General features: G+C 42.0%; 1 protein-coding gene across 1 annotated transcript in view; it reads right to left on the reverse strand.

The window, feature by feature from the left end:
• Positions 1 to 27214, reverse strand: part of RNF150 (ring finger protein 150) — a 109564-nt gene that overhangs the window by 12129 nt on the left and 70221 nt on the right. Inside the window, exons 5-6 of the mRNA XM_071452443.1 lie at positions 23275 to 23371; positions 16535 to 16745 (exon numbers count right to left, since the gene is read on the reverse strand). Coding sequence (XP_071308544.1) covers positions 16535 to 16745; positions 23275 to 23371 — 308 coding nt within the window. The remainder of the gene's footprint in view (positions 1 to 16534; positions 16746 to 23274; positions 23372 to 27214) is intronic.

Raw genomic sequence — 27214 nt, forward strand, 5'->3', positions numbered from 1 at the left:
CCCTTGCTACTAATGCAGTCCTTCTGTACACAGAGGCTAATAAAATGGATGAAGAAGTTTGGCTGGCTACGACTGAGAACAGAGCACTGGGGAAATATTTTATTGCTGTTCCCTAGAATCAGAGGGAGATTTATCTGAGCAGCAAGGGGAACAAGGACTTGTGTGGTAACTGCTTTGGGAAGGAAAGGTTAGAGTCGTTTTTGTAAATAACAAGCCAGAGCTCTGTGAATGTACCAATGGCAACAGAGCTTCTTCCAGGAGGTAAAGCAGATGATGTTTGAAACATTTTGCAAGGAGTACCCAGACACCAGCACACAGGGAAAGAACCACATGCCATGACCTGGCAAGATGAACTCAAGAGGACACTTCAAAAATATGTTTACCTGCACCAAACCCCTAGGTGATTGAGAGATATGATAGATGGGTCTAGATATGACATAAAACACTGGAGGCTTTCCCAAAGTAAACTTGTTTGTTTGGTTTTTTTTCCCCCCAAGTACTGAATAAAAGGGCAACAAAATTTCTTCCCCTTATCTTTTTCTAGGGTATGTGGTTTGGGAGAAGATACAGCATCTCTTAATGAAAAACAGCCAAGCACTATGTTCCTTGTCTTTAAACTTTCTGCAGTATGAAGGGCTACCATCATCATCATCATCTGGAAATCACACCCCAGTATCTCAAGTCAAGCATCAAAATGGAAAATTTTTTAGTGATATAACTAATTTTCTGAAACCTAAGTTTGGAGCATGTTGTACTTAAGCAATAAACTTTAACACCAGTTACCTGAGAAGACATTTTGGGCTTGGGCAAGACCAATAAACTCATTTTCAGAGAGAGTGCAGAAATTATCAGCACCCAAATGCTTTCTCCAACAGAAAGTAAGAAAAAATTGTCCAAATAAAGCTAAATAACACAGAGAGCAGACAGTAAGCACATATGCAAAAGACTGAGCAAAGAAAGGGGCAGAACACATACCAGATGTTATTGTATGGAAGTAGCTGGGCCCAACTGGCTAGAAAAGTAAAACTTATTTTTTTCCCATTGTATATATATGTATATCTATTTTTAATGAGCATATAGTAAATCTTTGGGATTTTACCCAGGAATTGGAACACTCAGCCTTTGAAATTCACAGCACATATTAACATTATTTTAGTAGTCAACACTTTGGAAATCAGTCTCCTCTCTGTGAGAGACTAGTTGACATTTTGGGAACTTTTGATCAGCTGCCAATCCTCTCTGTGATACAGCAAACATGCCTCTGCCTGGTATGACCCAAGAAAATAGAATATTTTTGCTTTCAGTTTAATTTCCTCTTTGTTCTTACTCTTAATGGGTCATGCTCATCACGTTCCTGGGACCAGCAGGGAGACTCCTTCTGTGGCCCACATACTGCAACATCATTTTCTTTTTACATGACTAGACTTGGCTTTTTCCCACTGGAAACTCAGTCAAAATTTGGTCACAAAGATTACCAGAACAGTCAATGGGGCCATGATACTGTCTCTTGCACCTTATGCTCTTGGATCAGCTCATCCCCACATTCAAGGTCCTTCACAGTTTATCTGCACATCTGGTCTTGAGGCAATCATAAAGAGACCTGGGTTGGAAGGAACCCTAAAGATCACCTAGCTCCAACCCCATGTCACAGACAGAGATACCACCTATTAGATTTTATTCACTACCAAGTGTTTTGTTCCATCTTTGACCCCACACCTCAGTCCCACACTCTCGTCTTGTTTCACTGACAGACAAGAGCCACTCTACTTCCTTGACAACAGGGCATCTAGCCTCTAAAACCTTTGCAAAGCTGCTTTTCCTTTCTCCTTCCAGGCCTTCCTACTGCCTAGAAGGAGAGAGGGACAGTGGGATGCTGCTGCACACCTTCCTTTACTGCTCACTAGTGGCCATCCTCAGCACCCAAACACTGCCCGGGTGCACCTCTGTTCTTCTGATCCCCCAGGAAGTTCCATAAGTAAATGTGCAGTTATTTCATTTAAAGTACCAACTGATACAAATTATTATTATTTAGAACATGCAAAATCATTCATGTCCTTGATTGAAAAGCAGAAAATGACATCTCCCATAACAGGGGAAAAGATTAAAAACACACTGAAGCACGGGGCTGCAAGTACATGGCAGTTGTGATTTTCAGGTACCTGAGCTGCCTTTGGTAATATATTACTGCATTCAACACCTGCAAGCTGTCCCTGCAGTGGCCATGCTGTTATACATCTAAAACATCAGGTGTGGTAAGGGCACTATCCACTTGATTTTCTCAGCTGCTGAATGACCAGCACTCCTTGGTGTCACTGCAAAACAATGACCATGAAGGGATAAAGTCAGAGAAAAACCACACTTTGTCATGTTCATGGTGTGTAAGGGGTCTTGTGAGCATTATCCCAGCAGCCAGGGTGAAACATGTGGAGAGACAAACACCCTTTGAGCAGCGAGCAAACACCTTTACTCACACTGCCAGCCATTCACAACTCTGAAGGGACAGCAGGGTGAGACAAAAGCCAACCCTAAATGCTGCATGTGCTACTGTGTGTTGTACAACACATAGCTTACTGGCAGGCTGGCAGAATAAAGAGACTTGTACATCCAAGCAGTATAATCCCATTGTTTAATTCTGTGGATCTTAGCTTCCATGGGCTCCCACCAGCTCACACACCTGGACTTGAGGAAATGGAACATTTCCAGTCTCCTGCCACATGTGCACAGGACTGTCAGGTACCTGTCCCCAAAAACCTGGAAGACACTGGGCCAAAGTACACTGCTTAGGGTAAAGATTAATTCTTGCAAGTCCACAAAAACAGAATACTTGACAGAAACAGCACAACTCAGAGAAAACATAATTTTTAACTTTACAAGACTGTCGAACCCAATATCATTTGGACATCTAAGTTAGATATTTTGTCACAGGACATAGCTTACCTACTTACTGTAGCTCAAGAGAAAAAGATTGAGTTTAGTGCAATTCAGCTGTAGACAAATTTGTAACAACAGAAAAAAAATCCCAAAATCATGGAGCCCCAGCAATTTCTCAATGAGTCTGTAAAAAATCCCAGTTTAAAAGCAAAGAACATGCTTTTCAGTCTCTCAAATTCCCTCAGGTTGTAGATGTAATCTCTTGATGGTGTGGCACCAGCAATAGTACAATATTCTGCAGACAAGGCTGACGCATATATTGAAACAAAGTAAGAACCTGAACAGATCACTACAGACATAGCCTACAGCTTCACTATTTCTTCTCTTCCAGGATGGGCACATAGGCAAACAGATTATAGAAAGATCAATTACATAAGAACATCCATTTTTCCATACAGAAGAAGCAATTTCTGCTGTTTAGATGTCTGTTAGCAGTGAAGGAATAGAACGTGACAAGCTGAAGTGTCACCTCTTAATTTTATGAGAATTGCAGTAGTTTTTAAAAATAAATTGTAGGTGCTTTCAGAGCATTCTGTCATTTAAATCTTCTCCCTGTGGGTTTCTACAGTACCCATACTCTTCCTCTTTTGAAGTCCCTAATTAAAAATTCTGCAAAGAACCTTTCTTTAACATCCACTTTCACAGAACCCTTACAGAAGGAAGTTTTAATCCTAATTGAAAACAGTGCACACTTAATTTATAGGGCCCCCTTTTCAGATACCCCCCTGGTAGGTTCTTGTATCTGGTCCTCCCTCATACACACACAGAGAAAGGACAGCTCTGGCCTTTACTGACCACTGACAACATTTATGATCGGGTACTACCAAATTCTGGAGCTTTCAGAAACATTTCATTCAAACTAATTGACCTCAAACACTTCACTACTCTGACTTTTTTACTCTGGAGCCTTATGTGATGATGCTTTAAACAACAGCAGGAAAAAGGGCAGACAAGTGTAGGAAGCAGTTCAGTGTAGCAGTACCTGGAACACAGGGAGCATTACTGTAAGAGACCTGCTCTGGAAGGGACGTCTTGGGTAGCTGAGTCTGCTCTCCACAATTGCAATGGCAGCATGACACAATCCCTTTCAGATTTGCTAGCAATTAACATCATTCACTGCACCAGCTCCCCAGCCACTTGATTCATCTTTGTGCCAGTGCAGAACTGCAGATGGGTGGCAGCTAAAAGCCATAATACCCAGTTTTCAAAAGAGCCCTTCATGCAACACCAAACCACAGAGATTTAATTTTTTTTTCAACATCCTGCAGTGACAGATGAGTTCAGCTGCTAACTCTCCTTTCCTTAAAAGCCTACCACAAGCCTATCAAACCCTGCAACACATTTTATATTCCAGTGTAATCATGCAGCTTTTGAACAGCTTTATCCCAGATCTGATCTTCCCTGCAGCCTAGTCAATAGTTCCACTATCAGTAATGTATCTACAGCTATGACCAGTTCTCTGACTGAGAAGGAACTCTGATCAAGACCCCCAACAGCAAAATGTGAATGTTTTTACACCTAAAAGTTCTAACTTCTCGCTATTTGGATAGTCTGTGCACTGGGAAGGTCTTTGTGTGCTGCTAGGTCTGTGGGTCAGCCTTTTGCAGAGGATGCACATTACTCCAACTGCTGCTGGTATTTATGGATTGGCAGGTAGGAGATGACATTGTCAGCTGATAGGATCTATAAGCCTCATACAAATGGTACTAGCAGGAAAAGTAAAGCATATTTCTGCAGTCTGAAACAGCCCATAGTTTCCATCAGGAAAACCTCTACCAGGACTTCCTGAAAAGTTAAGCAAAACTGCCCAATTTAATTGGCCCATATGTAGTTGTTCTTATGAGAAACACGTCTCTTTTCATTAGTTTAGAAATAATAAAAAAAACTAAACTAAGAGATTATAGCAAAACCTTTCCTTTTGGAAAAGTAAACATTTTTAATGTCCTTTGCATCTTCTTTAGGTTGCTTTCACTCTTTACTTAGAGGATTAAGCAATATTTTTTATCTAATCATAAGCATTCCACAGGAAAGAAATTGAGCACATATAAACCCCATCATGAGCACATGAGATGAGGATTAAAGTATGACTAGGAGGTTTTTTTGGAACAGAGATGTCCAAAATGTTACTTGTGTCTTGTGGTAGGGCTAGTGCACCAAATAAAATTCTAACAAGCTTGTCTGAGTACATTAATGCACATTCAGTGCACTCACAGAGAACACATAAGTACAGAACAACAATCAAGAAAAGCTCTCTTAAAGGAAGAGGTCAGCTGTTTATCCTGTACGTTAATTTTGGAAAATTTAAATCAGTTGATGCCAATCTCCTTTTAACTGGAACATTCCTCTGACAATCATGCAAAAGCTCAACATTTTTTTTCCCATTAAAAATAAATCTGAAGTGCCAGGCCTGGCCTGTTACACTCAAATATTGTCTGAAAAAAATTTATGAAAATAGCTTCATGTAAAGAAGAAAAAAAAAATCAGCCTTGACAACAACAGAAACCGAAATGTCAATTTTGATTTACAGAGTTCAAATTAATTTGAGTCTCCTCCTGATCCTGTGTCTCCTTCCTGCCTGCCTTCCTTTCTGTCCCAAATGAGCCCATATTAGAAAGAACATAGCACAGTTTTTCTTGACCTGAGGTCTGAAAGCAAGACTTTGGTCTCTCCAGCCTAAAGCAAGAGTGCACCCATGCTCCCTCCTCATTTACCTGCTCCTTTTGCTTCCTTGCTCGTGGACCACACAAGTAACATGACAAAAAAGTGAGCTCCATTTGCTGGATTGCAAAATGCTGGGTGAGACAAAACCCAGAGAGGGGCAACCAGGACAATAAGGAGTGAAACCAGCATTGAAGAGGGAACTCCATCTCACCTAGAGGACACTAAAGCTGGCTAAAGGGCATCTGAGGATGATTTCTCATTTGCAAAGTGCCCTTGGAGCTTTGGGTCTGGCTGGTATGAAATCCTGAAGGGCATCCACAAATGCAGTTTTAGGGTATATAAATCCAGGGGTGTTTAGCATTTCCCTTCAAATAAGCTTCCAGTCACAGTGTAATTTCAACTGAACAACTTCTGGCATGGGAAAATCCCCTCCAAAGCCCAGCTTTTATCAGGGATTCTTGCTGAAATGCTCATGGGAACACAGCAAGGCCAAACCCAAGACATCCATTTTCTGAATTTCTTCTTAGAGCAGTGGATGGGAAAGGTCAATTTAAGTTTCAACAAATTGCAGCTGGAATTTTACTAGAAAATATGTTCATTAGGTCACTTGGCTACCACCACTAGCATCAAGACCTCCCTAACATTCTACATGTGAAACTCAAATTGAAACAGAGTGACTTAAAACCACTGTTTTTCTGCATGAAAAACCTTCGTCTCTGTTTCAATTTTTCAAGTTATTATATAGTCCTGTTCCTCCTTCTTTTGTGTTCTGAGCATGAACACTCCTTGGGGAGGCAGAAGAAGGAGTTTTTACCCTATATAATGATACCTCCCTAGAGAAATAAAAGTAACAAAACCACTCCAACCACCTAGAAACCAACCAACCATGTAACTTCAAAAAAACATAAATGCCTTTGCACTGTTCATTATTATTTCCCTTTGTTACACTACTGTAAAGTTAGAGTCAAAACTCTGTGGCATTAAGTTGGGTTTTAACCCCTTTTGCCATTCCTTTTTTATTCAAGTTTCTTCACTTTCCACTCCTCTCATTGAAAAGTGGTCATGTCCAAGAGGTTCCCAGGCAGTTCCAGAACAACTTAGACCCCAGGAGCCTTTAGAAAACACAAGATTAAAATGTTGCTATATTTTTCACCTAGTCTGGAAAAAGGGCTTTTAGAAAACACAAGATTAAAATATTGCTATATTTTTTATCTAGTCTGGAAAAAGGGCTTTTAGAAGCTGAGTACCACTTTATAGTACATGTTAAGTTTTTACAAGGGAAGTGGTCTTGCATCTGTCAGTCACAATCAACCAACAACTGAAGGATTAACTTAGGAATAAAAGAGAGACAAAGGGAACTACTGCAATCACATGTAATTGTTTCTGCCCTGTGGAATACACATTTATAGCAGTTTAACTCTTGAGGGTGAACAACTAAAACCACAACCTTTCTCCCAAAGCTTTCCTCCAAAACTGTTCCCTTGGAAGTGCACTCTTAGGCTGCAGCCTTCTCCACAGCTGGAAGCATGTTCCATCTCCCAGAACAGGTTGGTAGAGGGTCATTTTTCTAAAATTTCCTTCTTTAAGGCTATTTTGGTCTTACAGATTGACAGGTATTCATGCACAGAAAGACAATTTGCTGGTGCCTTTTCAAAATGCAATTACAGGGAAGTAAACAAGTTCAGCAACACCTTAGCTGAATTCAATATCCTGAGCACTTGGGGGCAAAATCTGAAGTCAGGTTTCTCATGCATATGTGACACACCACGATTGGTGGCTGTCTCCCAAAGAAACCTTAGCAGCTGAAAACACTTTTATAATAACACTGGCTTATTTAATTACTGTGCAAGGAACTGGCAGATTTTAAACTCCTTTTGTGTGATATTTCCCCCCCGACTGAGATGAGACAATTTAATAAATTTAGTAAAGCTATTTCAACTAAGTGCTTTTCACATTCTGACTTTGCCACCAGCACCCTTATTCTACACATTTTCTATTCATTGTCCTTTAGGAGCATTGTTTTCATTGATTTATAGCACTATGCTACCTCAAGAGCGGAAAATGGAGCAAACATTCACAGAGGTCTCCAGGTAAGTTGTTTTGCACATTGTGTATATTAATTCATGGCTTAATTATTGCCACCCAACAGAGCCTATGTTCTTGCCTACTCCCTGAGTGCCTCAGATATGTTAACATGAGTTACAATGAAAAGAACAGTCAAATGTATTGGCACTTGCAAAAGGCAGTCACAATAAAAGGCCAGTTTGGGTTCATTAATGCAACTCTGATGCACTGTGCTGAGTACAGCCTGAGTCTATTCCCCAGGATATATTTATTCATCCCCAGGATATATTTTCTCCAGCCTTGCTATTGGAGTGGCAAAGATGGCATTTAGCTGGGCAAGAATATATCCACATGGGTCCTATTTTCAGCACCCCTAAATGAGAGGGCTTACACACCCCTCCCACTCCCAGGCTCTCAGGCAGGAGAAAATCCCCTAACATGCATGCCACAAGTTGGATATTTCCTCTTGGATATTGGGCTTGACCTATTACCTTCTTCTCTTGCAATCATTCCCATTTTGTATAAACACTCACAAGCCAGTTTCTCCATCTGGCCTATCTCAAAGCATCAGCTTCAGGCAGTACCTTCACTTAGAATTGCCCACATCTAGAACAACAGAATGTCCAGGTACTAAGAATTTAATGAGAACTCTCACTTCTAGGTGAAGTGGCCTGGTTGCTGCTGCAACCCTGGAGGATCCCTAATTTCTGCAGGGGTTGGAGAAAAGTGATGAAAAGTGAGTAGGACTGATTTTTTTTTTTTTTTTTTTTTGTTAAGCTGAAATTGTGGAGTATTAGAGACTGTATGTCAAAGTTTGAGCTGTTGCCCCTACAGGAGACCGGAGAAAATTTAGACCACAGCAGTTCTGGATGCTTCTTGCAGGCCAAACATCTCCCGCAAGACTGTTTTTTGTATGGCAGAAAAACTATCACATAGTTACATGCACACTTCCCCCTTCCTTTCACTTGATCTCTTCTAAATGTAACTCTCATGTTTTTTGAGAAATCAGAATTGAAGACAAGAACTTCAGATGTAAGCATGCACATGGTCCTTGAAATTCTTATGAGAAACCAGTCAGCTTCCTTGAGCAAATGATTCTGCTGCACGTTCACAGGCCCACAGCTGGGATGAATAAGGTGAAAAACATTGTGTACCAATGACTGGAAACATTTTTATCAGCAGAGCTCTTGCCTGACTTCTTTCATTTCAGTTACCCACTAGGGAGCACTAAGGTGAATAGACAGACACTCATGAAGCAATGCAGCCAGAACAAAACACATGCAAGCAGAACCGAGAGTGACTGCTGCAGGAATGGCTTTTTGAGTACTTTCTGCATCTCAGCCTCTTGTTTTTACCCTCCAAGAGGCACAGCTGCCTTTTCACTGTCCTTTTCCCCTCACTAAATTTACAAGAGCTGTTTGCTTGCTGTGATCTGCTCTTACCTGTGAGGTTTCTGGAAGTGGGCCCATATCTGTGCATGCACTGGCTGATTCAGCACAGCCCGACCCCAGCTGGGCTCTCTGAGGTCTGCACAGCACAGGTGAGCACTGCTTTTGCCTTGCCTGTCTGAAATGACAGCAGCCACCAGAGGCACCCCGGGATCCTCCCCTTCCTCTGCCTGCCTTACTGCAGAACCACTGCTCTGCCATACTTCTTATTTTCAGGTGCTGTCCCAAGCTGGATCCTTGTGTCTCCCCATTTGGTTTTGTTTCTGAATTGATAAGGAAAAGATTCAGAATCAGAGTAGCACATTGTACCTTAAACAGCACTTCCTGATGATTTCAGTGGAGGCTTTTCCATAAAAACGGATGAGAATAAAAACTCTACAGACATTTACAAGTGTAAATAATCAAGTCAATTGTATGCAAGATACTGAACACCTCTTGCAAGGCAAGCCTTTTTTGTCAAGTATAAATCAAAGAGATCAGCTAGTATTGAAGTCATCTGGTGTCTCTGTAGTTCAGACTTGTATTTCACTCTACATGGTCAATTTTGCTTTGAAAGCTTTCTTGTTCAGTGTTCCACCCAGACACCTGCTAAAGACAGTGGAACACAAAGAAAGACACAAGCTGTGTCATCACTGGTGCAGTCCTCAGGTCCCCTTTTCCCCTGCACACACACAACACCCACTCAGAGCAACTGGGGATGGAACACCTAAGGACACACTTCTGCACCAGCACAGGGTGGTGCCTGGACCCTGACTGCTCACCAAGAGCCCACCAAAGCCACTCTACCTCTCTCCTCCTCATCTGGGCAGGGCAGAGAAAAGACAACAAAGGGCAAGTGGGTTGAGCTGAGGACAGGGAGAGATCACTCACCAATTACCATCAGGTGCAAAAGGGACTTGACTTGTGGGGAAAAGTAATTAATCTAACTTACCACCAAACAAATCAGAGTAAGGTAAGGAGAAATAAATCTTAAAACACCTTCCCTCAAAAACACCTTCCTGCCTTCTTTCTGGGCTGAACTTGACTCCCAGACTCTCTGCCGGTTTTCCCCCGAGCAGCATAGGGGAGTGGGGGTTGCAGTCAGTCCATCACATTTCCTCTGCTGCTCCTTCATTGTCAGAGGCAGGACTCCTCATACTCCTCCCCTGCTCCAACATGGGGACACTCCCACAGGAGGCAGGCTTCCAAACTTGTCCAATCTAAGTCCTTCCCACAGGCACAGCTCTTCACTAACTGCACCAGCATGGGTCCCTGCCATGGGGTGCAGTCCTGAAAACATAGGCTGCTCCAGCGTCCAGGAGCTAGCTGGTATTGGATCCACTAGACAACTAGCAGCTTCTGAGAGAAGCCACCCATGTAGCCACCCTGCTATCAAAACAAGCAAACCAAACACCTACAGTCTTTAAAGAAGCACTTGTCCTTCCTTAGTTTCGTTGTCATAGACAATAAATACCTTATGTCTCTTGCATTCACTGAACATTAATAAAATGCTCAGTATATACTCAGATATGAGCATTCAAATAAGATTTGAAGCTTCATCCTTTCTTTGCCTAGTTGTTCATTACGATTTTTGAGCAAAATAGACAGCTGTGTAGGGTCCAGTTGTGATGGAGATAGTGTGCTTGCTTTTGGGAATACTGTTGTGAAAGCTGGCTTCTATGTTCCTCTCTTCTCCTGTGCTCCGCATTTCTTTCTTCCTACTGTACTGGCACAACAACTTCTGGATCAGAAAACTGATCCAAATGAAAGAAAACCACCAGGGAGAACTTGGCTGGCTTCTGGACCAGGCTTCCAAGGCAGCTACACAACATAAAATCAACATGGAGACAGGGAATGTAATTAGGGACAGACAGAGGCAAGCCAGGGACTGTCACAGATGTACAAATGTTCAAATGTACAGGCAGACTTAAAAAATGGAGCTTTCATGACTGGAAGTGACCACTTTCTTCTGCATCTCTTCCTAGACTCAAATATTAAGCAATCTTCATGGCATCTGCAGCCTTTTTGGGACCCTAGGTTAGTCCAGACTGCTGTGAGTGCTTTTACCATGCCCTCTCACTGAGCCATATCACAGCTCCGTGGGGAAAAGGGACCTTATTGATCTGATGTCTTCATCCTTACTCTGTACACAGCATCAATGGACACAGAAGATGTGAAACAGAAAACGAAAAAAATAAATTAGAATTTACATTTCCTCCTTGATTCACAGCAGTTTTGTACATCCCTTTTTGCAATTTTCTGTGCAGAAACGCTTTCTATTTCGCTCCTCAACATATGGAAAGAAGGAGCAGTTTTATAACACAAAAACTTATGTGATAATCTAGAGCACATTTTCAGTGCCAGCTGTGTTTCACTTGGTGACTCTCAAACCACCACTGCTATGTTGGCATCAGTGTTGGTCCCAAAACAATCAAGGAACTCAGCTCATTGGAAGTGTTGGTCCATGACAACTACTTAGTGCAATATCCCCACAAGATTTTAGCAGAGCCACCAGGACTTAGGTCACATGCCAGGCACATGGGACCCAATTGGCTCAATCTTTAACTAGGTCCCATCAGTATTCTCCCTCTGGGACAGTATCAGAACTTGCTAATTCAAGAGCTCATAACTTGCTGCATTAACTAGTATCTAGGGAATTTTTCCACCTTTTCCTCCCCCTTTACATTCCACCTATAAAAACCCCACTATTCATAGCAAGGAGGAACAGTCAAGTGGTTACAAGACAAGAGTGGATCAGATGCTTATCATGCACTTTCATCCACTTCCAAAGGCTGACTATTCTTCACAAAGATATTTTAGACAAGCATACAGATCAAAATAATTACCTAAAAGTTATATTAATAGATTTAATGGAGAGCTATCAGAGGGATTTGAAAGGGTCCTAACAGTCATGATGAGCTGTACCTTGGCAGGGTTTTATAGAAAGAACAAAATGAGAGGCAGAAAAGGAACTCCTGATATTGTCTAGACTGCCCACACTGTTGTACAGTGTGCCACACTCTGTGGACTTTGCAGGTGATATGATACCTTGGAGGAAAGTTTGTGGTTTTTCCCACTAAAAATCCTGCTCATGTGTGTAGTAGAATTATTTAGGGATCTCCCTCCAACTACAGAGATAGTACCAGAGGGATTTCTGAGGCCCTACGCAGTGGGATGAGATACCCTGCTGAATGGAATATAAAAGCTTGTCTAAACTGAAAAATAGGAAGTATTTATGAAGAGATAAACTTTACTGGCAAAGACAGTGCACATTATTTACTGCAGAAGTTAGTAAGTGCTTGAGGGAGATAAATGACCATGGATGCCATAAAAGAAAATCTAATAACTACTTTTCACCTGCCAGTGTCACCATAACTTTAGAATATCTAGATGCTACTTTCCCAGAAAATTACCTTTTTTAACCATACCATTCAATCCCAGCTAAGCCTGACCCAAAGAATATTACAAAGGTCTCCTCAAACCTTAGATCCACCCTCTGAAGCTGGTGTAGCTCAGAGCTCCTTCAAGTTCAGATCTTAGCCCAGTCCAGCTCACACTCATTTCATACGTAGAGCAGGAAATTCCACATGCACTGAGATCTCCAAAACTAGCAACATTTTGCGTAACTCACTACTAAAAATTAGGTACCACAGATTGCTATGATGCATGATTGTAGAAAAAGATCCTTAGGTTGTCATCTGTCATATGCTCTGGAGAGCTGAAAAAGTCAGAGCAGTAAACTCAGCTGAGATGAACTCTTACATATTTCACACTATTTCCCCCATCTACTCTCCCCTCTCTTTTTTTCCCCACAAGTCCAGTTTTTCATTTTTTCCATCAATACCTTTTCAGCAACCTGTAACAGGAATTACAACCTGCTATCCCAGGATCCTACACAATATCCCACCATAGAGGGCAAACAGTCACTAGAACTAAATACTGAAGAGACTTTGGCTGTGGATATGCCCAAGAGACTTGATGAAGGCTTGGATCTTGCTAAAAGGCAGCTGAGAGAACCTGCCGGTCCATTTTTAAGTTCTCAGTGCAACTAAAGAGGAGATTCTTGGTTTAGCAAGGAACCCTAGGGCTTAGTCCTGTCCAGATGTTCACAGTACACCACATTTCCAAGGGTCCCACAGGTACCAGGAGCATGGGGAGCAAAAGGGAAAGAGAGAAGGCAGGATGTGTGTTGAGCTTATGCACAGAAGTAAGAAGAAAAGCACTGGCTGAGTTCCAGAAATTATAAATCTGGCCCCACTGAAGTAGGCAGGAGCTTTGCCACCATAGAGACAGAGTTTTACCCAATGTGAACAATATTCTGGGAATACCCTCCCTCCAGACACACTGTGGGAGGTCTTCTGGTTCTGAATAATCACTGGAAACACAGGAAGGGAAATTAAACCCAAACCAAGACAACAATACCAGAATGATGAATCAACAGGCAAAAAAGAATGTAACAACAATGAAGTGAAAAGTGTTGCAGAAATGGGTGGAAAGGAAATGGCAAGTCCTTTACCTCCTGGACCACTGAACTTTTGTGAGGAACAAGGGATGATGCAAGGACTTGTGGTGCTGGGTGCAGGAGGCCACGTCAAGGCTGCACTGGAGTCCTGGAGTCTGCACAGATTCAATAACAAGGGGGGAAAAAACTGGAAGTGCAGATTCAGCCTTGGAGTAGGCTGGCATCAATAATGCTATATAGAGAGGCCAGGATCTAGCAACTTCAGCAAAGATTCCTGGGAGCAATCAGTGTCATCACTTAGCAATTCCCAGGCAGGCTAGTTCACACAAAGGGCACGCTCAGCAAGCTCTGTGGCGTGCAGCTGAGCATTCTGAATATAAGGAATACAATAAAAAAGACATAATGCCTATAAAGTTCCATCTACTCTGACAGCTACGACCCAGTTATTTAGCCTAGCCTTACCCTCTGATTTAGTTAGCATTGGGATTCATACCACAACTATATATAAGGCCCTGGATGTTGCCCTTTCACTGCCTTGAGAGCTCAAGTTGCCTACAATGCCAAGTTCTACCTTTTAAACTGCCTGAACCCTCCAAATTCATATGAGGCAACTAGAGAGCCAAATTCCCATAACTGCTGGAATTCAGCCCCCCTAACCAAAGACCTCTTCTTTGCTGCAGCTCTGCTGCAAAAAGGGACTAAGTGACTTTTCTGGGAACTAACTGCAAAATGCACCAGGCCGGATGTGGTGATGATGGCAGGGAAACTTGCACACCCATCACTGATAAATATCCAAGTACTGCATTGCCCTTGAGATGCAAAATCCAGGTGAAGATTCACGTCTACATGTGAACGATGAATGAATGACAGCAGCTAACTAAGCATTAAAACAGATCTCCCTGCGTGACTGTGTGACAACCACAGGATAGGCAGGCATGCATTTGCTTTTGGAAGGTCCCAAGGTGCTTTGAGCTCTCCTCAGGCCTTCCTTCCTCTCAAAGCCACTGGAAAGGCCTGCTTCCCCACCCACACCTCTGACACTGTGAGGATTACAACCCTTACAGAGCTTGGGCCACTTTCCAGTTTTCCCTCCCTGTTATAGTCTCTTGCTCTCTCTCATGTAACCAGGAAAAAACCTCTTTTCACAGTCCTTCCCTCAGCCTGGCCAGTCTCTCCAGGTGATGATGATCTCCTGATGCTCTGTAGTTTGCTGTCTGTGTGCCTGGTCTTGGTGCAAGGTCCTTGTCCATGGGTTCTGCTGCCAGCCCTAGGGATTGTCCAGTCTTCAGGTCTATTGTCCAATATTGTCAAGGGTAAGGGGAAAAACGAAGGGTAAGGTGGTAAACAAAGGGCACCAAGGCAAAATCAGGCATTTTTGTAGCCTTGCAGTATTCTGCTGGCTCTGAGAAAGCTTTTCACTCAGTTACTTAACTGAGCTGGCAACTTGGAAAATGAATTAAAAACCTGTTTGGTCCTTCTGCAATGCCTTGAAAGAAATCTGGAGGGAAGAGAGTGCCTGGAGAGTTACTGAGCTCTTGTGCTCACTGGCAGCCTCACCAGCATTGTTACGCCTGCTGAGAAACCAGAAGAGCTGCTTCCCAGCCTGACAAGATCCTGGAATGAAAAGCACAGACTGCTCCTCATGCTGGGCTTGGGGCCAGGCTGCTGGCTTTTCCCAGCATGTGTCATGCAGCTGTGCGTGTAAGGGGCACCCCACGGCCCTCCATTCCAGCCCCAACAGGGTGAATCTTTCAGAGAACTGTGGGGCAAGGACCATTATCCATGAGAGGATCTACTTGCTTCTGGAGGGCTCAAGGGCAGAGCAGAGACCAGCATTTAGCTCAGTCTTTATTACAATGTGATGCCATCTTTCCTTTGTTTTTACAATCAGCCTTAAACGCATTTCAAAACAATTATTGGAAGGAACAAAATGCCATCTTGTTCTGAACAGCTCTTGCCAGCACTCAAGGAGACTTGAGAAAACTGAATGCCCCCAGATGGCAGCTGGCCATGGAAGATGGCTGGGATTAAAACCTTGCTGCTCACTCCTTGCTGAATCCAGAACTTAGACCATAAAAGGACCACATCTGAAACCTGAAATCCACAAAACAGAAGATAAAAATCTGGGTCACCAGTATCTAAGGTCACAAGTCCAGTCTTTCTAGAAGTTATTTTCACTTCCATGACACGGGCATGACAACAGGAGAAAATGGGATTATCACATCTCTCCACAGAGTAAGAAGAGTAATGTAAAATCATTTCAGCCTAGTACCATCTTGTGTCTCTTACATTTCACATAATATTATTACTTACCTTCTTTTTCATGCCCAGGCCCAGAGCAGTACCTAGAAACCATTGAAAATGTATATTTTTTCCAGAACTTACACAACCTCTACACACAAAACTGTATTTTACCACATTCCTCTACCTCCCTTCAAGTATATCTGATGATTTTCTATAATAGTCTTGTCAATATACCCACTAGTATCAAACAGGTATTTTCTACTGATCTGCTATTTTGCCTAAAAATGCGAATTTTAGACTAGCACAGTCCTTATTCAAAATAACTGACAACATTTCTTTTAAACTGTCAGAAGCAGATTTTCAAGAGAGAACAAAATTTTTAGGAACAGAGAGACATGCAAACATTTTGAGAATTACTTGTTCAAATGGCACCGCTTACACATCTTACACAAGTGAAAACTAAAGACACTGAAAACACGTAAAATTCTCCTTTGGTTTTTGTACAAATCATCAGTGCTGTTTAACTGCACTCAGGCTTTCAAGTACAGGAACTCTGACCATCAGTGCAGTACCAGCAGAACACAAGATAATTAAATTTACTTACCCTCTAGATTCCTGCCGGGCTTAAAACAAGGCCATTGCTGCAATGAAAAGCCCTCAAAGGCTGCTCGCTAGACATGGCCTTTGTGGTTGGGGCTCCCAGACATTTATTTCAGTGCGAACCCTGCCAGAATTGGGAACTTACTGCTTGTTGTGAAGTTGCCCTCGCCAGGCTGGGGGAAGGAGTCCACGTCCTGGATGACTTGGAGCACTCCCGGGCCGCGGGCCGGGGCGTCCAGGGCCACGGAGCTCTCGTTCACGGTAATGTCGCTGGCCCCCGTGATCTGGTTGGTCGGTGGGCCTCCTATGGATGCTTCCAGGTCCGGAGGTATATCATCCATGCAATCTGCATTTGGCTAATTGGGGAAGAAAAAAGGAGAAAATCGAGCTCCTACCTGATAAAAAGATCCGATTTACTTCTTACCTCTTCAGATTTTTTTTGCTCTACTGCAGTAGTGAAAATGACAACATAGAATGAATAAACACACAGAGTTTGTCTTCATGTACTTAAAACGTAATACAATCTGTTGGAAGAGAGACCCAAAGTATGCCATGGAAATATTGAGTATTAAACTGTGTCACCTGCAATCTCTAAACATTCTTATTTATACTTTTAAAAGGGTTTGGGAATGTGCACATGAAAAAAGTAACTCACTTATTGGTATGATCTGCTCAACATAGGCAGATTGCTGAATTAAATCACAAACGTAAACAGAAACAGGAGCTGAAAGGGAAACATTATATTTCTAATGAGTATTATTTTTTTTAATATGCATTTTACAGAGCCAGTATCTGAGCTTACAGGAATAAGAATTCAATAAGAACAGCATATGGATGCATCTATGTGTGTGGTGCAAAACTAGAAGCTAAAACTGTTTGTAAGACAAGTTTCTAAACATCAAAACATCATCTTGGCTAATACTATATTTCCTACAAAATACAATTATGAGAAAAGAAACAAGCAGACAAGAATGGGAAACTGAAGAGCATTTTTTGATTCACAGTCTTTATTGCTATGTGAAGCAAGACCAGTGACAGAGGGACACAGCAAGATTGAGCTGCAACACGCAGATGCCTTGTTAAGTCGGGAAACGTTAATTTAAGTTGTTCCCATTTATCTCTACTCTCCAGGAACCAGACAGCTAGTCTGGATCAGTCACTTAGGTTCCCTCTAACTTAAGGTGTTTGAGACATTTTTGCTGTCTATTTCATGCCCTAACCCTAGGTATGAATTGCTCCCTCTGCCTTGCTCTGCTCAGCACTAAGCAGAGACAGGGCCTAAGCTGCTAGACTGGAAACCCAACATTCAAATGGCCCATGTCAGAGGAGGTGCACTCTGTTTGGTGGATCTGATGTTTTTTCTATGCTTAGTTGTCTCACATGCCAAGGCACTTTGGAAAATCTCACTATCTGCTTATCTCCAACAGCAGGCACCAAGAAACCGAGCAAAATATGATACAGCCAAGGCTTAAAGAGAGATTTAACCTTAAGCACAAGAGAAACCCCCTTGAACTCAAGTACAATAGGTTACCATATGTTAACTTTTTTCCCAGAACCAGGAAATTAGCATGTTTTCTCTTGTTCTACCCATTCCCTGATGGATTGTTGTCACCTCTTAAGTATTATTTTCAAAACTGTTCCTAATGAAAAAGACAGGCAACTTAAGCAGTCTTGTATCCACAAACTGAAGTTCAGAATGAAAACTAGAATTGTTGTTGTCTGGCTCCAGTGTTATCCACAAGCTGCAAGAATGCCTCAGATTTGGGATAAAAAAGGCACATTCAACTATACCAGGTGATAAAGAAACTCAGTGAATCTGTATTTCTGCAAGTCAAGTACAATCACTTATATGTAGGACAGGGAGCCAAAACTATCCCTTAGATCTACTACTCTTTCCCTCTCTCTTAGCTACCATAAAACAATGTTTTCAGAACTCCATTTTTAATTTAATTTACCTTTGACGGCAGTCTATATTAAAAACAAAAGGCCTATTTTCCCTTCTCCTATAGGAAAAATTATTTCAATTTTTCAGGGGACCAGTTGTCTGTCCTTTGCTCTGATTCCATTTATTCCTAGAATGGGGTTTTATCACAGACTTTTATACCTTTTAAAGAGGGGATTATAACTGAAAGTCAAACCAAACATGAAAGATAGAAAAATAATATTGCTTGAGATTAAATTGTCTCTTTACTCCTGAATCATTTTAATTGACAAAATGCCCAAAACTAAGCAGCATGCTATAAAACTATTTATATTAAATTCTGATCAGAAAAAAAAACCAAACCATTTTGGCTTTGGCTGCCAGAGTGACCCAGATACGGTTGCTAAGTTTAATTACATTGGTTCCACTTGAGCCCTGCACATAAGTGCTTTGAGAGCACAATTCCACTAAAGTCAAGGGAAAGCTTTGTATTGGCTTCAGAGGGTTTGGCTAAGGCTCTTAGTGAATAGCTTAAAGCCACACAATCTGCTGTCAAAAACGCAGCTGACTGCATATCCAGCAGATGTTTGCAGGACAGTGGGAGAAGCAGAGGGAAACTATTTAACATGATATGATTGTCCCAAGAGCAAGATAGACCTTTGAAAGACACTTTCACTGGTAATCCTTTTCAAATACTGCAGGTGTAGTCTGAGCTGGATGTGCCAGCCAAGAATGGAAAAGGTCAGGCCAACCATTTGCTGGTAGATAGTTAATAAGCTGGAGCTGCAGAGAAAAGTGGAGGTGTTGGGGTGCTCAGCTGTTGTATTCTATTTCTAGAGTCCCACAGTCTTATTATCAGATCTCTAAAGTCCCATACCCTCCATGGTGTGTTCTTATGGCTGCAGATCTTGACAGCACAGACTCCTTCTTCTGCATGTTGCTCTCTGCCAGTTCAGAGCCCCTCCAAGTCTCTCCCTGACTGGCCAGCCCACCCTCCCTTTTATCCCAATCATCTTCATTGGTCACAGCTGCAGCCCAGTTAAGGGCATCACAGCTGCAGCCCATCAAGGACAACTGGGACCTCCCGGGGCAAATCCTCTATACAGATATTCAAATACACTACATTTCCTCTACTACATTTCCCCCTTTTCTTTGACTTACAGAACCAGGTTGTACATAGAGATATTTAGATGATATTGAAGTATACAATACTTCAAGTACAACACACATCTCCCCATGATTCAAAGGCCGTGTACAACACACATAGCTCCTTGCTCAAAGGCTATATTCTTTCACAGCTCCTTGATTCAAAGGCTATGTTCTCTTGCAGCTCTTGGCTGTCTTATCTTCTACCAGCTATCCACAGCTCTTGTTTGTCTTATCTTCTACCAACTATCACATCGGGGTCATTAATTGTTGTTGTTCTATTTCTAGAGTCCCATACCTCCTTGGTGTGTTCTTATGGCTGCAGATGTTCACAGCACAGACTGCTTCTTCCACACGTGGCACACCCATGAGGTTGCACTTTCATGACTCCTTCAAGGCTGTCCCTGATTGGTTAACCCACCCCCTTTTATCCCAGTTATCTTCATTGGTCACAGCTGCAGCCCATCAAGGACAACCGGGACCTCCCTGGGCAAAGCCTCTATACAGACATTCAAGTACAATACATTTCCTCTACTACGTTCAGCAACTGTGAAAATGAGTGCAGGAGTTTTGGTGCCCCACAGCTGCCTGGGGAATCTGAGCTTAGGGCAGATCATATTTGAAGTCTCTATTACCAAGTAAATGCAGAGTTTAGTTGTGAATTGAATTGAAACATTTAGATATTTGGGATCTAACCAATACTTTCCTGGAAAATCCAAAGTCTTCCTGCTAAATGAAGCACAATATATCCACAGACATACAAGCCAGGTCTTTAATAACAACCATAAGAGAAACATGCAGCTGGCAGGAAAAAAACCCCACAGCTTGTCTAGGGTAAGATTTCCTCATTCATCCCATTATAAAAGCCTGCAAAAGGGCTTTGGCAAATTTGCACCCAAGTCTCCCATCAGAGGCTGATGCCTGCCTAAGGCTTTTTTCTTCTTTTGTGTGTGGAAATTTCAGCTAAGAGGGCTCAGCAAGACTCAAGAATGTGGTTAGGGAATGACATTTTGCTTTATCCACTCTACAGAAATGTTTGCCACCTTTCACTGAGAAGCCCTAGAACTTTACAGGTTCTTTGAGGCAACATCTTTTCCCAAAGCAGCCTATGGACACCTGGCTAAGTGATGAGTCTCTAAAAACACCAGTTCATGTGTGCTGGTGGCTTTTTTGTCTCATGGGAGCACCAGAAAGCAAACCTCAGGAATGACATCCACCCTGGGCTGTCCTCAGCTGGTGCTGGGCAGTGAGAAGGGGGAGGACAACACGAAATCTGTGCAGGTGGAAAACAGGTCCTGGGAGCTGAGCAGGAGCTCAAAAGGACACAGGTTGGGCAGGAGGGGTTATGCAGAGGAGAAGCAGGAGAGAGCATAAAGTGGGAAAGGAACAAACAGGAGTTGAGGTGTATTTCAGAAAGAGAAGGTAGAAAAAAGAGAGGAAGAGGAGCAACTGATAGCAGTATAGGAATTTTTAAGCCTCAAGCTACCAGATGCTCTTATACCTCCACTTGCTTTGCTGTGGAAAGGCAGGAGGAAATCTGACACAAGGCTACCATCCACTCCAATTTCCCATGGACAGCAGCTCCTGCTGTAAGTCACTTGGAGGGATAAGACTCTCCCTCCCTTCATGTACATATCCAATGATCCATGCACACCAACATGCTTCCTCCAAAAGATGAAGAGGGCTGTTTTCAGCTTGTTGTCTTAGAACACCTACAGGAAATTTTTCCAGAATAAAATCCCCTAAAAAAAAATTTTGCTAGTGGAACATTAACATCCAAGTGCTTTATTTTTAGTGTTAAGACAGACTGACACTAAAGCTGATTTGGAAATCTTAATTTGAACCAGTTGTTCATGTAAGTTACAGCAGCATCTTTAATTATATGCTCAGTACAATTATTTCCAAAGAAGCTCCATGCAGAAAGCTCTCAGTGAGGAGGTAGCAAGATCCCTGTTCTGCTCTACTGTACAACACAAGAAAGGGAGCTATGAGAAGGGAAACGGTGGCTGAGGAAATGTAATGGTGTTTCAATTATTCCTGGCAATTAGGTACTTCTACACCTGCCACTACAGAGCTGTTCATAGGCAGTGAAATCCAGCCATGTAAACCAAAACTTCTACACATGGCCTCTGGGCATGTTTTTTGTTCCACTAGCTGTGCCCAGCCTCAAACAGCCTGTGGACATGCTTAGCCTTCAGCAGCAGCCAGTGAGGCCAGTGAGAGCCGTGCTCTGGGTGTAAATTCTAACAGCATGAAACTTTCTGGGAAGCCTTTAACATCTCACTGCAGGCCTCCAGACAGCATTGCTCTGGTTTGCCTATATGCCCTGATTATGGAGCTGGACAAAGGGCACATTAATGAAGTGTTTGGACACAAATGTGAAGGGGCCAGTGTGAGAGCAGAAGCGGTTTGTGCTGTGGGATGCACAGGGAAGCCATGGAACAATACACTGGGGAGGGAGAAGAGGTGTCAGAACCCGGGGTAACTGCTTGTGGCAGGCCTGTGAGCTGAGAGAGAACCTAAGGAAATATTTCTGTATTTAAGCCTAGGTCAGAGATGTATTTGAGCCATCAGCAGAGATGCTGAATGGCAGAGCTAGCCTTCATTTGTGTACTTAAGCCTTCATTTCTGTATTTAAGCCATCAGTGGAGATGGTGAATGGCAGAGCTAGCCTTCATTTGGGCTTTTCATCCTAGACCCTGATTTAACAGCTACATCACCACTAAATATATTAAAGACAATATACACAATTAGCAGAAAAAGCAGCCAAACTGTTTTCATGCATTACCCTAGCTACAATGCCCTCCTTCTTTTTTCCCACTTGCATGTTTTCAGTTTGGATTATATTAGGTTTATTAACATATCTGCCTGCAACCTGCTTCCTAGTCTCCATGAAACTGATTTCTTTGAGAATGGCTATACCAGCTCCCCAATATGTTCACGTGAACTATTTTACTTTATACAGCTCCTTCCAATGCGAACTGGTGCATCACTGACTGAAACTTGGGGGGCTATTTACAGCACCTGGTAATGCATCAGCTGAAGGGGTTTCAGTACTGAACTCCAGGAGCCTTGCACAGTGGGGGAGAGTGACTCACTCCTTCCCTGAGCTCCGTGATGGCTCCAGTTGGGAATGTGGATGGCAGACAGGACATACACCATCTGAATGCAAACACGCCACTGACAAAGATCCATTACTTTGGCGGTCTCTAACCACATTTGAATGCTCCAAACAACAAAGAGCTTAACAATTTCTTGTATGTCATGTGCTCCACCACATGCTTACTAACTGGGAGAAATGGCCCTTAACTGGAATTAGGAGTACAGACCTTACTTCAGATAGACTTTAAGAGAAATCTGACAGAAAAAGGACTTGCTTCCCCAGAATGAGCAATTAGTTGTCCTTGGTGAGTATAGCAGACAAAACTTTATTTGCAGACTTTCTACTTTCAGATTTGAACCGAGTGCATGATTAAAAAAATAAATAAAACCAGTCCTGAAAGCTATGTGAAAGATTCTATAAATCCACCAAAACACCAGTGAACAATCTTCTGCTTCACCAAGCAGGCAGCCACAGACACACAAATCCCAACACCCAACCAATGCCCATACCCACGCTCTTCCTTGCTAATACTAGTGGGGTGCAGGACAGAGGGAGAGTCAGACATTTCCAATTGTGCTTCCCTTAATAGATCAATTAATTATTCAATAATATGGCAAAAAGAGGAAGATGGGAACAGACAGGCAAAGGCTAGGGATATGCTCAGGTGGCTGGTGTTTCCCTTCTGCCCTGATGGGCTGCTCTGCAGAGTGCTTACCGGAATCCCTAGAGCTTTTAGAATATTCATTTTACACATCGGGCAGGTACGATGGTCTAGCAGCCAGGGGTCTACACAGGACTTGTGGAAAAGATGCCTGCAATGAAAACCAGGATATCTTAATTCAAATGCACCACAGCACAATTTACCACTTAGTACCAGATGATTGTGAATTCTTTTAAGCGAGAATGTTTCAACTGGTGCAGTTTGTGGTCCTATGCACATAAGGCTAAAATGATTCCTGCAGCAACTCAAGCACATGTGCACATTTCAACGTGTTGGGAATAGAAGATGTACATACTTAGAGACTAAGGGAAAATACACAAAATGCATTAGCAAACCTGATACTCTTTAAATGTTAAAGGCTGCCAGTAAACAAAAGCTGCTTGCTGGAAAAGGTGAAAATCGTGTTAGTTTTTCTTAATAGTTCTACAGACAAACCTGATTATACATAATTTAAATGTGAAGCCATTGAGAGTCTAGTATTTTTCAGGATAGAGGCATAAAGAAATAAACTGAATTAGAAAAAAAACAACTTTCCATTCAAACAGAAAAACCAGTACAATGCTTTCATAAATATTCTCCCTGACTTCCCTGCTCTTTAGAAGCTGCCCATCAGAGAAAGGTCCTCCACAATCCCCTGAAGGAATTGTTGTTAATCCTGTTCTGAGTCTGAAGCAGCTACCTGAGCCCTGTGGCTGCTGGGCACCACTTTTCCTAGACATTAATCAGGTGGAGCACCTGAAAGTTTCTTATTTAGCTTTGCCTTTAACAAACTGATAATGACTGTAGGGATCTTCAGTGCCTGTACCTGACTGGCAGACTGTATTCTCTCTTGAGAGCATATGCTGTTACTATGAATACAAGAAAACATTTCTTCACCCAAAGGGTGGTCAGGCACTGGAACAGGACACCAAGGAAGTGGTATCTGGTTTTCTTGAGTTTGTTAGTTCAATGTTAATTCACTATGTCTTACCTTTCAGCTACATGAGATAATAATGAAATTGTTGTTAGTGATAGGTTTCTTTAATTACATAATCAAATTCATAAATACTCTTATTGGCAAACATTTGAAGCACGTTTGTGCCAAAATAATCGGTCCATTTACAAAACCTGAGATATTTATTAATCTCTCAGAAAACAAAACAGATTTCCAAAATCTGTTTTGAATAAAAAATACATAGTTTCCACCAAGACATTTTACCATGGACCAGAAAATTCCCTTTTGTTTTCAATTTCCAGCTTTGAAAGCCTCAGTCAAACTGGAGTTCATATTAGAGAATTTCATGATGTTTGTTCATCATCAAAAGCTTGGAACACTTTCATGCCTTAAAGACTTTAGAATCTCAAGTTCAGTGTTCCTAAAGTTGGCTTCAAAAACAATATTCTAAAATAAATCCTACCAATGCCAAGTAATTTAAAAACATGACAGATCTTGTCACTTTGCACATCTCAATACTAATTTAGCACAGTGTATTATGGCTCCATTAATTTCAGATTTAATATGTACTACAGAGGGAACTTGATTATTTGACAGATATCCACAGAATAATGGAATGCTACTGAAAATCAGATGAAGATTTGCCTTTTAAAATTTTTTTACTGCATTATACGATTAGAGCTCTTATAATATCTGTTTTGAACATGTAAACATTTGTGCAGAAAAGCAAGGTGGCAGGCTTTGCAGATTTGGATTTGAAAGTTTATTAGGTATAGCACTCTGTACATGCTTATGGCATTCAACTAATTGTCAATTGTTTTATGTTCCAAATTCAAGCAAAAGAAACATACTCAGCATAAAGTATGATGAGAGCAACTGCAGCATTTCACTGTCCCCTGGTAAGACAAAGTTGTAGAAAGATCAACTGCAACAAAACTCCCTCCCTTTGCAGTTCTGACTGATGCAAGTTTTAAATGGAAAGAGACGATGGAGTCATCATGGGGGATTTCAGAAGTAATGACCCAAACAGGAAAACAGTAAGAGATGTTTCAAGCTCAGGCTCAGGACATGGCTTTGACAATCAAAGTCAAAGCTACAAAAAAATACAGATTTTTTTCCCTATTGTGTGCAACCACATTCATTACAAAATGATGTTGATTTGAAAAGTTTCTCAAAAGAACTGCAATTGATGAGTTGACAGAGAGGAAGGCGAGATGCTGTCACAGCCTCAAGAGGATTTTTGTAAGGGAAAGGAAACAACTGTTCCCCACCTCTCCCAGGGATAAGAAGCACAATGATGTTGTTTAAACTGCAGCAAGTGAGATCCAGGTTACACAATAAGAAAGGCTTCACCACAGTCAGGGGAATGAAGCAGCACAATAAATTCCCAGGGCGTTTGCAGCCCTCATCCCGGGAGACTGCAGAGTGTGTTGGAAAAAGCTGCCAAGAACGACGTGTGCGTGCCAGGGCCCCTGTGCTGCTCCAGAGGTGCTGCCTCCCTGGGATCCCTCCTGCACTCCCCTGTGGCTGCACGGGGCTCAGCTCACAGAGCACAGAGCAAAAGAACCTCAAAGTCCCAGAGCATTCCATTTACTGCTGTCTAAATAGCACTTCACAGTTTTTTAACTGGACGTTGCTTTTGCTTGAAATGTATTTGTGGTTTTTTTTAAAGATGCAATTTTAATCATACAAGGAAAAAAAGATCATGTTGCACTCAGTCCATAATAATAATAATAACAATAACAATAATAATAATAATAATAATAATAATGATGATGATGATGATGATGATGATGATGATGATGATGATGATGATGATGATGATGATTTTAGTACAACTATTGTAAAGTGTTCAGCTTGCCAACAATTATGAGAGGCTTTTTTTCCAGATTAAGGGAAACTATTCTCCTCCCAGCTTCCACTCCTAGTCTCACCTATGCAGAAAGAGAGGTACATCCCTGATAACCCCAAGAGCAACAGTTGCCTGGATTAGACCTAGGGCTGAAGTAAAGGATTTAGAATTTTTGTGAGAGACTGAGTAGCACTGTAGTATCCAACAACAAGGTTTGAGATGTTGAGGGGTGCATGTACAGTATTATTTGCTTCTGAGGAGGACAAAAGAAGATGATGAGGGTGAGAGGAAGGAATGAAAGGGAAGAATGTGTGTGACGAAATAATTTTCACAGGAAGCTAATAAAAAGAGAAAGCAGGAGGGAAAACTGAAATCATAGTTGTTCATGGAGTGAAGGTTCAGGGAAAAAGAATGAGTTGGAACAAGGTCAGATAATGTGTTTATTTGTGAAAGAAATGAAATGGCAAAAACAAGAACCTATGAGGCACTCAGCAGAGTTAAGGCTGAAAGAAATGCCTTGCCTCTCTACAGAAGTTAAGTTAGTAAAAGTTCAGTAAAAGGCACACACTGGGAGCAGCAGGACCAGTACCTTCTCCTAAGCTAGAGCTGAAAAGGCAATGGTGTTTTGAAACAGCAGATGGAAGACAAGCAGAATGAAGTAAGGCTGTGACAAGAGATGCCACTCCAGGAACAATGAACTCGGCTACATCTGATCTTGTGTCAGTGCCCTTAAAGACAACTTCAGAGATGTTTGCTACCACTAAACTTAAAACCAGCTGCAAGTCAACACTTTTTACTTTTATCAAGTGTCATTCCTTATTTATTTAATACACTCTGTAGAGTGAAGTTTATTACTTCAGTCAGCTGTGGGAGCTACCTGATGAAGACACAGGGGAAGAAGCACGAGTTCACTTGTAATTCTCCTCCGAGCTTTCCAGAGTGGGGTACATAAAAACAGCTATCCAGAGCCAGCAGAAAAGAGAGGACATTTGGGAAAACAGCCCAAGTCCTAGTAAACATGTATATTTTTTTACTTCAGAGCTCATCCACTGCTATACTGGAGGTTTAATGAGGTTCCCATGTTAGAAAATGCACATGGCTTAACTGAGGATACTGGAGCAGGAAAACTACAGAGTCTGTAGGTCTTT

Source organism: Agelaius tricolor, unplaced genomic scaffold (genome assembly GCF_023055355.1).
Source record: "Agelaius tricolor isolate 1412-34295 unplaced genomic scaffold, bAgeTri1.0.p SCAF_34, whole genome shotgun sequence".
NCBI lineage: Eukaryota > Metazoa > Chordata > Aves > Passeriformes > Icteridae > Agelaius > Agelaius tricolor.